This window comes from Bombus impatiens, unplaced genomic scaffold (assembly GCF_000188095.3).
Source record: "Bombus impatiens unplaced genomic scaffold, BIMP_2.2 scf_1079, whole genome shotgun sequence".
Lineage (NCBI taxonomy): Eukaryota > Metazoa > Arthropoda > Insecta > Hymenoptera > Apidae > Bombus > Bombus impatiens.
In genome coordinates this window covers 90,457-102,419 of record NT_177498.1, presented here as the reverse complement: position 1 = coordinate 102,419, position 11,963 = coordinate 90,457, and the positions used below count along the sequence as shown (strand labels likewise).

Below are 11,963 nucleotides of genomic sequence, written 5' to 3'. Positions count from 1 at the left end.
TTTATCCCATACATATTTGCATATCTAAACTATATATCTAATCTGTTCTGTAAACGCAAACAACAGCTACAGTTTACATATGCTTTGATTTTTCAGACATCCTACTTAAACAATACTCAATCCAGCTACACAATTCGATAATATCAATAATAACAATACATGACACAGTTATCGCAAGATTAACGATATCTCTGTTTATCAATTTTTTTTAAATGTCCAATAAGCAATATCGAGCATTGAATTATCCTAAAGATAGTTAGGAATCCGACGGTCCCGTGCAAACGTGCTAGTACTCAAGGCGAAAGAGCGTATTATCAGAAAATCGCAAGGACAGATCAGTTTCATAGTTGCGAAGAATACAGGACAAAGCGGAACGTTCTCCTTGAGACGCGTGCTCTCGATAGTTGCGGTACAGGCTTCGGAGTTAAATGATCGCACGGTCGGCCAGTGATAATAGTTAGAGAGTAGCATCCCGGAAAATACTTTCTCCGCCGGCGGTATAAAGCCCCAGCGCGTTATAAGTGGCGCGGTATTACGTGGCAGGATCGTTGATGGTGAATCGTTGTGTCGAGTGGTGGTCGATTTTTACTTAGCTCCGGCAACGCGTTTATATTACGATTACGCGCGGTTCTACGAGGCGTATCCGCGAAAGTAAGTTCCGATTGGCTTTTTACCATTCCGAGGATCTTCGCGGTTTGTGCAGAAGGGACGTCTCGTCGAAGAAAATTGTCCGTACGATAGCTGCAACTTTACAAACGAAGCTGCAAACTTCATTTGCGGATTTAGTGACACAAAATACCTCCAAGATTCGCGCATTCACGCTATAACTTTCGTAGTTCGGACGTTTTATTAAATCCCTATTTTGCTACTAGGTGTTTAACACCATTGAAACGCTATTAGAGGCGACGAGATAGGGATTTAGTAGTTAGATTTTGCTAGATAACGATATCTCTTTCGCAAGGAAGGAAAAGTCACGAAACTCGGTCTTCATCACAGAGATTTTTTCTTGAATCTTCTTCGCTCTGGCAGTCGTCACGAGAGCGATTGCATTAGAGCGAATTAAAAGAACGCGTTGATCCATTCGCACTCTGTCCGACACAATTTGATATCGACGATCCAGGGTACCTGGTAACTGGGCGCTTGTTAAAAGATTCTTCGTTGACCGGCGCCCTGTTATGGCAAGTATCTCGATGAAGGTAAAAACTACGTGTAGAATGCAGCAAACTTCTGTTTTTCCGATATGATAGCCAATCGGAATTTATTTTCTGTACGCGTCTCGTATTTCCTCGTAACGTGCTGTTTTTCTTGCCTGTACGCGCATTAGATTCTTCGGGTTTAGAAGGAAATAACAGATGCGCACCATTTTTGTTTTATACTATTTCACCGAATTATGTATGATCCATTTTATAGCAATAGAACAAAATCTGTTATTTCCTTGTAAAACGAAAGTTTTTACAGTGTACAATTTTGCTTATCGCATATCGTGTGAATCTTCCTCCAGATATTCTTATACGGCTAGAAGAAGAGACCTGGACACGAGTAAAAACAAATGTCGAATTCTATCCTTAACTGCATAGTGTCAATGTCTGTGATTATTGCCTCAGGATGCTTGTTCTACTTCTACGTCGTACTGGCGAAAGAGGAAGCGCAGGGCCAGCAGCGGCCAAATATTATAGTTATCATGGCGGATGACCTTGTAAGATTATCCCTTTTTTTTAGGTTTCGAAGACGTTCCACTTTGTCCTGTTTCCTAGGACAAATCTGTCGATGTGGCTCGTGAAATCGAACAAAAAGCGTTTAACAGCAAATTTGGCAATAAACGCAAGCCGAATTTTCTTTCACTTTGCAGAAACAGGTTCGCCAAACGTCGTACGACATGCTCACACCAATGATTTACATCGATCTCTTTTGAACAAATGGATAAAGTAACATTTCTATTCTGATCGATGTTAAAAGCGAGTTTATCGACCTGTTTCCTGATAATTTTATTTTCCACGAATCGGCCAGCGTCTCAGTTGCCTCATTTGTGTTTCATAATCGCGGATATTCGATCAGATTTCGTTATTCATGAATATTGCACACAGACGATTGAAAGATAAGGTAGAAATTAATTTCTCGATACTTCATGAAGATATCCACGCGGTTCCATATTTATGAAATAAATATTTCGATTCGTGGAAATGCACACATATTGCTCCTCTACGCTTTCTATGTTCTCGATTTCATTTGTCGGACAAATATGGTTTCGACCATATGTTTTTGCATTCTTGCAATTGCTAACAAAGCAGCAGACCTGCAAAAACATAGCAGTGTATCGTTGCATGTAGATCAAGTCGAAGATCGATTAAAAGGCACGCGTGCACGTTGCACTCTCAATTCGTTCTTGAATACCAATAAGATAGATAATAGAGCAAACTTGACATAATTTCTTTAATCCTTGCGCTCGTTTCATTTCGTTTCATCGTATCTAAGAACGTTTGACAAATACGATCGTAAATTTTATGTATGTTTATACAAATTTTGATCTTTTTTTATCTATGTTCTTCAAACATTTGGGAACAATCTGCTTTCAACAACAGCGTTGTTTAACGATTTTCACGACTAAGAAGTTGTCAATAAAATTTCGACGACTACGCGAGCCAAAGATAAGGTTTCTTTAATTAACTTCGTTCCAGTAGGAGTAATTTTCGCGATCAAGGAAATGTCAAGATCTCGACGATTTGCCGCACGATTCGAGGATAAAGATCTTCGGTTAATCTTTTTCGAGTACAAATAACTTTTACAATCAAGAAACTTCGATAATTCGCTACACGATCTAAAGATTTTTATCGAATCTTTTTCAAGTAGATGTATGACGAAAAATCGGCAAAATTTGCTACGTAATCCAAAGGTAAGAGATTTCTAATTGATCGTTTCCGGCCGCAAATGATTTTCACGACAAACGAGCTGTCAGCGAAATTTCGACAATTCCTTACACGTCCCAGAGATAAAGGTTTTCATCGAACCTTCTTTAACTAACCTATCGATTGGCGAACGAAAGACAATATTGAATTGCTGGAATTCCTCATCAAGGGCTGGAACGACGTGAGTTTTCACGGTGCCGATCAAATACCTACGCCGAATATCGACGCTTTGGCATACAATGGCGTGATACTGCAACGACATTACGTTTTGCCGATTTGTACACCGTCGAGGACAGCCTTTCTTACCGGGCGTTATCCTATTCGGACAGGTACTCTATGAATACGATTTATGCGATCGATAGCCAGGCATTTGGCTCGTTGCTTTTTTATCAATTTTTTATCGCGAGCCGCGATTGTTAAAACCAGCAACCTGTTTCAAGTCAGGAGCTAGTTTCAAGCTTAGAATTATTCGAATGAAATACTCGCAAAATTTGACACAATTTTGCGTTACAAATTAATAACGATGGTAGTTTACTCGTATCAGCTTGCTGGCTATCACGAGAGACTCGGTTTACAATTGTTATTCTTATTTGCCTTGTACTCTCGATCGTACATCCTTCTGATATGGATGTTTACGCACTTCTCTAATCAGACATCTATTTATTTAACTATTTATTTGACTACAGCTATAGAGAATCGTCTATTTAATCCAATTATTTATCCCGTCTACTATGCATTTATCAAACTATGTTTATTTAACTCTTGACTTCTCAACGCTTAACTAACACTTATCTATAAATAAAATTTGCTCGAGCCATTGCCAAAGTATGATCGTTATTCGTCAAGCGTTGTAAGTGGAACTCAATGTCGTCTTTTGTAAGAGGTGAATGATGGAAAAAAGAATCGAAGAAGATTGCCATGTTACGTGGAAACAACGAAGAACATACGCGTGGCTGAACTTAATTACGGCTGAACTTAAAACGCGCTTAATTATTTTATTCACCTGTGACAGATAACGAGGAAATCGTATATTCAAAACGACTACTAATAGTGCAATTAGTTTTCCTCTTTCTTATCATCAATGCGTGGAATTTTTAAACTGCTTCGGTGTCTCTTGCTCAGTGGCCTTGTACGTAATATTGTAAAAATGTACATTTGTATACAGCGTGTTCTGTTCAACTGGAAACGCAGAAACGTCTGGAAAAATACGAACGACACGGAAAAATGTTTCAAACGAAAGTCGTACGATATCGAGAGGGATATACTGTGCTTTTATCCGCCTGACCTTAATACTACATATTATATGTTATGTATATATTACAACATGTTTCTTTATTTTTAATTACCTAATTAAGCAATGATTAAGTTCGACTCAAATAAAAAATGTTATGGTATCGATCACGAATAATCTCAAGAAAAAAGATTATTCGACACCTGTACAGAAGATGATGTAGACTCAAGTACTTATAGGTTTCTCGATTTAATTATCGTTTAATAGGCTGTCTCACGTATAAGTGTTAATTATCGGGGATGTTTCGTAATGTAACGTGCACATTTTTGCACAACAGGAATGCAAGGCTACCCGCTGAAGGCAGGTGAAGAACGCGCGATACCTTTGAACAATACGCTCCTGCCAGAATACCTACGAAAATTGGGATACGCCACGCATCTTGTAGGAAAGTGGCACGTTGGCTATTATAGCGATTATCATACACCGGCCTATCGTGGTTTCGACACCTTCTTGGGATATTACAGTGGTTACATCACATACTTCAAACACACCATCGAGCAAAACGTGAGTTTTGTAAAATAGCGAGAATCATGGACATTTTTACCATTTTGTCTATAACGGAATATTTTCTCCACTTTGATGACCACTTTTTAATAATCTTATTATTATCAAATATATCTTTCGATAATTTCGATAACTTTTGAAGTAACGATCAAATATATTCCTATTTTTGCGGGACTTCATCAGCGCCGTCCTTTTGCATCTATTTGATCCTCTGATATCGGTTCGGACCCGAACTGTGCGTAGATGAAAAGTCCCTTTCCAAAAGAAACGACCAAGGAGAATGAAAATTCTTTTGTAGCTCCACGTTGGATATGATCTACATTACGACGTCGCAGGAAACTTATCCGTCAAGTACAGCCACGAATATATGACAGACCTTATAACGGAAAGGGCCGAAGATATAATTTTCAATCACAATCGCAGCAAACCTCTGTACCTTCAGTTATCCCATGTTGCCGCTCATTCTAGCGACGCTAAGGCAAATATGGAAGTCCGCGATGAAGAAGAAACGAACGCCACGTTAGGCTATATCGAAGACTTTGACAGAAGGAAGTTGGCAGGTACGCGACGAGAACAATTAGATCGTGGACGAGCACTGACTTTGTTAATCATATGTGTATACAGCGTGGCTAGTAAAAGTATTCGCGCGCTTGCCACGGAAAACTTTTACGTTTGTTATATAAAGTAGATTTTGAAGACTGATTAACACCGTGTGAGACGATCATCGTGTGATCTAATTAGACAGAGTGTATTGTGACACGCGCGAGCCACTTCAAGAATGCGCAGACAGTACGAAAGCGGCGAGAAAAGTTCGTACGAACACGCAACTGCTTAGCTCCACGGAAGCTACTCGAAATCGCCACCTTCGGTCTGCATGAAACCTCGTAGTTATCGAGTGAGAGAATTTCGCGGCATTTAAAAAAATCACAAACTGGTTGTAAATTTGAGGCAAGGTCAAATATGTTCAAGATTGGTCAACGTATGTTCGTACGAACCTTTCTCGTTGTTTTTGTCCCTCCTGTCTTCTGCTGAAGTGGATCCAACGTGGGGTGTTACGGTACGCTCTGTGCTGGTAAAATTTAAGCACAATCTGAAAATACATAGGACGAATGAGAACACGTGTGAAGCACAGCAAGGGCTGATTCGGCGTACTAAAATAAAAAGAGAGGTTTATATAAACGTACGACCTTGTTTTCGGGTTACAGTCTTGGTCTACCTTTCCAATCGACAAGCTTGTCATTTAGACCTGACACCTTCAACTTGCACTCGAGCTTGGACCGTGACTCTTATATTTGTCGCCTTGTTTTCAGTACATCAACTACTACTTGTTATATTCTCGCAGTATCTAAACTTTCATAACACACGAATCCAAACAGAAACATAAAATATGAGTATTTATGTACGCCATAAATGTTACTCGTTGTACCTTATTGCAATGTATGTTTCCTTGTTTTCAGGCGTGGTTACCGCCATGGATGAATCTGTCGGTAGAGTTGTCCAGGCGTTGAGGCAGACTAACATGCTGGAAAACTCGATTATCGTTTTTATGTCTGATAACGGTGCACAGACTGTGGGTCTTTTGAACAATTATGGATCAAACTATCCTCTGCGTGGGGTAATATAACGCTGTATTTTATACTCTGCGGTTTCTTGTACGTTCTCGTTGGTACGTGTCAGGGTGTTTAAAAAAAGACGAGATAAATCTGCAATTAGGGAGCTAATTAAGGAGTTAAAATCTTTAGCAGTTATCCTCTAGTTTGAGAGCCTAGAATATGATATACAGGACACAAAAATTGATGTCATTCAATTCGATAGGAGTTATTTAAATAAGCAAAATCAATACTTTATTCTATTTAAGGTAGAATAGAAGTGATCGTAGCATCCATTTTCAGCTGAAGTTCACGCTTTTCGAGGGCGGAGTTCGTGGAGTAGCGTGCGTTTACTCGCCAGCGATAAAAAATCCGTCCAGAATATCAAACCAATTGATTCACGTGACCGATTGGCTACCAACATTTTACTCAGCTGCCGGCGGTAATTTGGAAGATCTGGAGGAAAATCTTGACGGTGTGGATCAATGGGCCACTATCGTTTCTGAAAAAAAGACCAGGCGTAAGAACGTATTATTGAACATCGACGAGAAGCAAGCTCTTTCTGGAGCTCTAATGGGAAGATACAAATTGATCAATGGTAATTGTCCTTTTTTAATTGATAATACATTTTCTTCTCCTTGTAGCGCGTTCAAGCAGCTCCTGTCGTAGCCTTCGCATGTTCCGGCTCACCCTCTATAACATCAAATTAGGTTTAGTCGCTACTGACAAATATCGCCAGTAAATAATCGCGTATTGTCGATTCGTAAATCGACTATCAATGATCTTGTTCAATTAAACTTTCTCTCTTGTACGTAGGAGCGAATGTTTCGTACGGCGATTACTACGGCGACAGCGGCACGAGCGAATCGTACCCAGAGTACAACGTATCGAACGTTTTGCATTCGGCAGCCGGTTCCGCTCTTGCCAGTGTTTCGAACGCGACGTTCAACAGCGAGCGTATAATCGAACTTCGACGAGCGGCCACGGTTGTTTGCGATAATTTTACAAGTTATCCTAGGTGCCTGGACAGATGCTTGTTCGACGTCTACAAAGATCCTTGCGAAACTACGGACGTGTCGCGCGAGCATCCGGAGGTAAATATACACGCTGAGACCGTATTTATCCGAACTGTTTGGAAACGAAGCGATCATATCGGAATTAGTTTATTACGCCGGAAGATCTAACGTTTCGTACGAGATAAAAATCGGTACAAGTAATCAAGCATTATCGCCGTAATTACGTATTTTTTATTTTCTACATTTATTTTCTACCAAATTTAGTGGATATCTATTGCAATCGTATCTGTTGTACTCGACTTGAGATTATTCTGTAAGGAAATGTTACTTTCTTCGTAGGTTGTCGACGAGTTAAATCGCTTCATCGCTGAGTACTTCGCAGTTCTAAAGACTCAAACGTCCGGTCTAGTGGATCCACGTTCTTATCCCGAGCACTTCAATGGAACCTGGATGCCCTGGATAAAATTACCCGACGATGAAATTCGACTTCTTAGCGGTCGATAATCTGTATGGAAAACCGTGAAAGATCTATACGGAAGAACGATACATCGCAACACGTATCAACGTGTACAGAGAAGCAGCTTTACACGTTTGATCACGATTTCGTACGAAGCCTCTATACGTCGAATTTTCGTTCGTTAAAGCATCGTTTTTATTTGTTAAATAAAAAATCGACCGGATGAAACGGCCATTAGGTACTAATTTATTGGGTACTGATAACTAACGAACCATATGAGGTATCAGTAGCCGAAAGAGTATTTTTCTAATTTATCCGCTGCTTTAACAGTTTGGGAGAAGAGCCAGTGAAGCGAGTGCACGAGGCTCTAGATTCGAGAAGCAAGCGATGGGGTGGTAAAAAGTTTATCGCCGGGGGACTAATTCCTTTTTTTCACCCATGTTATTATATACAGATTATGCAGATGAGAAGCCGTCCTCACGAAACACCTTGATATCAATTTAATTGCATCGGTATCGAATTAATTAATCTACATCCACGCGGATACACAACTTCCGACTTTCAATTTGTTTCAATTTAACGTGCACACGATCGCTATGACTAACCATTAACCAAACGATGTTATACAATTTCACTCTTTCATCCGATACATCAGCTCGATCATTCGTTCGAGTTATCCATCGCGAAAACACAAGTTGGACGAACAAACGAAATAACGATGGATGTACAATTTCAAATTAAACTTCGAAAGCGGGCCTGGCAAAGTTAGCGTCGAATAACAAAGCTGGTGCGGCTTATGCATCGCGAAAGAAAGATCGCGAAACGTTAGAAAGTAAACGTGGCACGGTAAAACCAGTAGCATTTTAACGTAAAATTTGCGAAAAGAAAGATCGCTGCCTCTGCAAGTTTCGTCTTTCTTCCTCTTTTTTTGCGGTGGCGGGGGTTGGCGTTACGGCTCATTTAGCAATTTGCTTATTTGCTAGGAAAGTCTGTCGAGCGGTATACATGCGTTGGCTTTGTGCGTAATCGCGAAGAGGAGCCGAGACGCGGTAGAAGGGGGCTCGATGGAACGAGCGAGGTAACTTTTGCGATCGCACCGAGGGTTTGGGGTTTAAGTCGCTTTTAATAGCCAAGCAGCTGTCGCCGGATCTGTTTGCCCCCTTTTTATGGTAGACGTCTTCGACGAATAATGGGAGGAAATAATCTGGAACGAAAGAAGCGGCCATCCTTTGCGCTGCTTCTGCAATAAACCGCTTTTAACCCGTTCTCTTCGTCTCTTTGCGCGTCAACGCGATTCGCCGGTCGTTTTAACAGCGCCGAGTGAAAGTACTCGCGCAATTAACGCCAACCTTCTTCCGCCGATTCGCGTGTCACGTCGTCCTGGATCGCGAGACAAACTGGCAAACGCTGTCGCCTCGCAACGCGTCTTCCGATCTTTTCCCAACTCTGACACGCGTCTAGATTCTTCGGGCAGCTACCACGTCAGCCATCGTGACGGGAACGCTCCGCTGTTGCTGTTTCGCGGACAGGTGCACGTTGCTTCGCGATGATCGCCACGTGCAAGCGCGCTGCCAGCTTCGACGCGTCTAGGAAGAGGCGCTTGGCGCATGATGCGCCAAAATTCTCCGTTCGAACCGATAAGAAGAGTCGAAGGTACATACCGACTATCCGATCTGCTCGTTACAGGAACTGCGTTGTTTCTCGACCTGTTCGGACGAACGCGGCTCTACCGCGCGATGAAACTTGTACAGGGTCCGGCCGAATAACAGGTAAAAGCGGCCACGAGGTGATTCCTGCTGGAACAATAAGGAAATAACGTGGAGTAACATTTTCAAGTTTTCGGCTTGGTTTTCGAGAAAATCGAGTTTGAATATTTATCGAGTACCGTGAAAAATGTCCAGCTGAGCCGATTGATATGTAGAAAATATACGGTGTCGTTGAAAAAAGCTCAAGTTTCAGCTTGATATCTCAGAGAGTGTAAAATATCGGAGAATAAAATCGCATCCGTTCGATGAGAGTGCCTTTCTCGATAAAACTAACTAATAAGCAACGACTTATTTCGGATATTAGTTCCTACCGACCTACCCTGTATATGGCTATATACTTCCGAGCAAAAAAGGATATCGAATCGTACGATTTCATAATGAAGTTTCGTATACGTATGCATGCCTAATTAATCACTTCGAGTAATCAACAAATTGAACAGTCATTACCATTGATTGCCTCATTTGTTAGTTACCATTAACGCTCTTGTGACGATTTATTATACGCCATTATCGATGCTCGAGCGACTCTTAGCCGCGAAACGATCGAAGTGTATCGCCTAATTCTATGCTATACAGTCACGCGTACTCTGTGTTCGACGAGTATACTCGTCGTCGCTTACTTTTTGCCACGCATTCTATCGTAGGTACACGCTTTTCGAAGAGGTCGCGACAGCTAACTGGTTGATAAACTTCCAGTTTCATGGGAAAATCTTCCTTATATTTACACGTACACTTAGTATACGGGGTACTGTGCGATTACGTGGCTAATCGACAGTCGCAGATGTCACATTCAGCGAGAGAATTATTTTTCAGCGTGTACGATGTGTGTCGACTGAGCCTGTCCGCGGAGCGTGTTGCGTATTTACGTTGACAATGCAGAGACGTTCGTATTCGGAGAATCGACTGATCCATTATGACTCTCTCTCTATTATAAACCAAACGAAATATACCCATCGTCGAAAACGGACGAGCAGATATTAGAAAAAAGTCCGCCGCATTTAACGAAAATGCAAGAAGGACGATAGAGCGTGAGGCTAATTTCAGATAAAATAGAAACCGGATGATTGTTGGAGAATGAACCGGCTCTTTAGACCTTCCCAGATACTTTCTGTGCGATATTTCCAATGGTAAGTTGGGCTTCTCGGCAAATATACGATCCCACTTTCTCCTCCAAACTAATTGGCAAATCGTACGCGTAATTGGTTCGATACTTTGTGACACAGGCCTGCTACGATTCCTGGCTTACCGCATTCTTCGCGTAAAGAGCACACATGTTGCAAATGGGAAACACGGCGTTTCTTCGCTCTATCTCTTATCGCAGAAAACGAACTTCGTATCGTAGGATCGCGTTCCACGAAACGAGAAGTTGCGCGTTTCATTTTATTCGTCGCTAGGAAAATGTATCAGCAGCTAGTCGGAAAAGTTTCTTTCGCTATCTAAGAAAATAATAGACGCGCCGCATTTTTCTTTTACGTTATCTTATCGATCGTTTTATTTTGCACGATGTTTAATTTGTTCTATTACTACAAAATGGATCGCACGTAATTCGATAAAATAATAGAAAATAAGAAACGTTGCGCGTCTGTTATTTCCTTGTAAGAGGAAAGAAACATTTGGCACAGTCTAATAGGGAGGGAAACGCTTTTTCCGTTAATCTATCGCTTGGGAGGTATTTCTGTGGGTCGATAACAACGAGACACCCTGTGTGTTTCACGTATCATTACGTCGAGAGTGAAGTAAGCGTTTTGATGGAACTTTAAATATGAGCGAGGAAGTCATATTAGAATACTTAATTAGAGAGTTACTACTTGTCCTAAATTCCGGACACTTTCGTCTTCTTCTGCATCTGCTCCACTTGAACAGCGCAGTAAAGAGTAGCGCTACTCGCTTTATGAAAATTTTACTGTTATAAGACGTGGTTTTATCGTCGATGGCGTAGGTGAACATGTAGCAAAAATATTTTCCAAAGTGTTGACTTTAAAATTAATTTCCATCTTTAAGACAACGTAGAAAAAATGTGAATTAAGTGCACACAGGGTGTCCGCTTTTAATCGATCCACGCAAGTATGTCGGCTAAAGTATACGTTGTCGGAGAAAGTGTTTCAAACGCAATTTGCTCTGTTTCAAGGAGGAGACGTCTTACTGTGACTACCGGATTTGTCTAGGTGCAGGCGTTTTCGAGATCTCAAGGTAATCTTTGCTCGAAACCATATTTCTTTTTTATACGCTATCCTACGCAGCTTTTTTTTCTCTACAAAAATCTATCAGGGTACTTGTATGCGAAAATATTGTTTGGTTTAAAAGATATTTCGACGTTAATCCCATCGTACGGGGTGTACGAAAGACAAGACACAGCGTAGAGGTAAAATCACACAAAGTCGCGCAAATCGTTCGTAGGATGAGTTTCACGAGATTAAAGTTAAGGTATTTTTTAAAC

General features: G+C 41.0%; 1 protein-coding gene and 1 long non-coding RNA gene across 5 annotated transcripts; one reads left to right on the top strand and one right to left on the bottom strand.

Moving 5' to 3' along the window:
* The first annotated feature begins 266 nt into the window (after positions 1-266).
* LOC100745153 (arylsulfatase I) lies at positions 267-8,005 on the top strand. Of its 4 annotated transcripts, none has more exons than XM_012391440.3 (9): positions 267-506; positions 1,498-1,696; positions 3,073-3,232; positions 4,472-4,698; positions 4,997-5,258; positions 6,156-6,313; positions 6,591-6,885; positions 7,104-7,381; positions 7,643-8,005. In XM_012391440.3, the coding sequence occupies exons 2-9, from the start codon at positions 1,550-1,552 to the stop codon at positions 7,805-7,807; spliced, it is 1,692 nt and encodes a 563-aa protein (XP_012246863.1). In that variant the 5' UTR covers positions 267-506; positions 1,498-1,549; the 3' UTR covers positions 7,808-8,005. The 4 variants fall into 4 exon arrangements, with proteins under 4 accessions (XP_012246863.1, XP_033179471.1, XP_033179470.1 ...); XM_033323580.1 differs by having other exon boundaries at positions 267-554; positions 1,502-1,696; XM_033323579.1 differs by having other exon boundaries at positions 267-574; positions 1,502-1,696.
* On the bottom strand, positions 7,955-10,204 carry LOC117152316. Its single transcript, XR_004462666.1, has 2 exons — positions 10,147-10,204; positions 7,955-9,556 (listed from the first exon to the last, which is right to left on the bottom strand). It is a non-coding gene; the product is annotated as an uncharacterized LOC117152316 (long non-coding RNA).
* Positions 10,205-11,963: the final 1,759 nt, after the last annotated feature.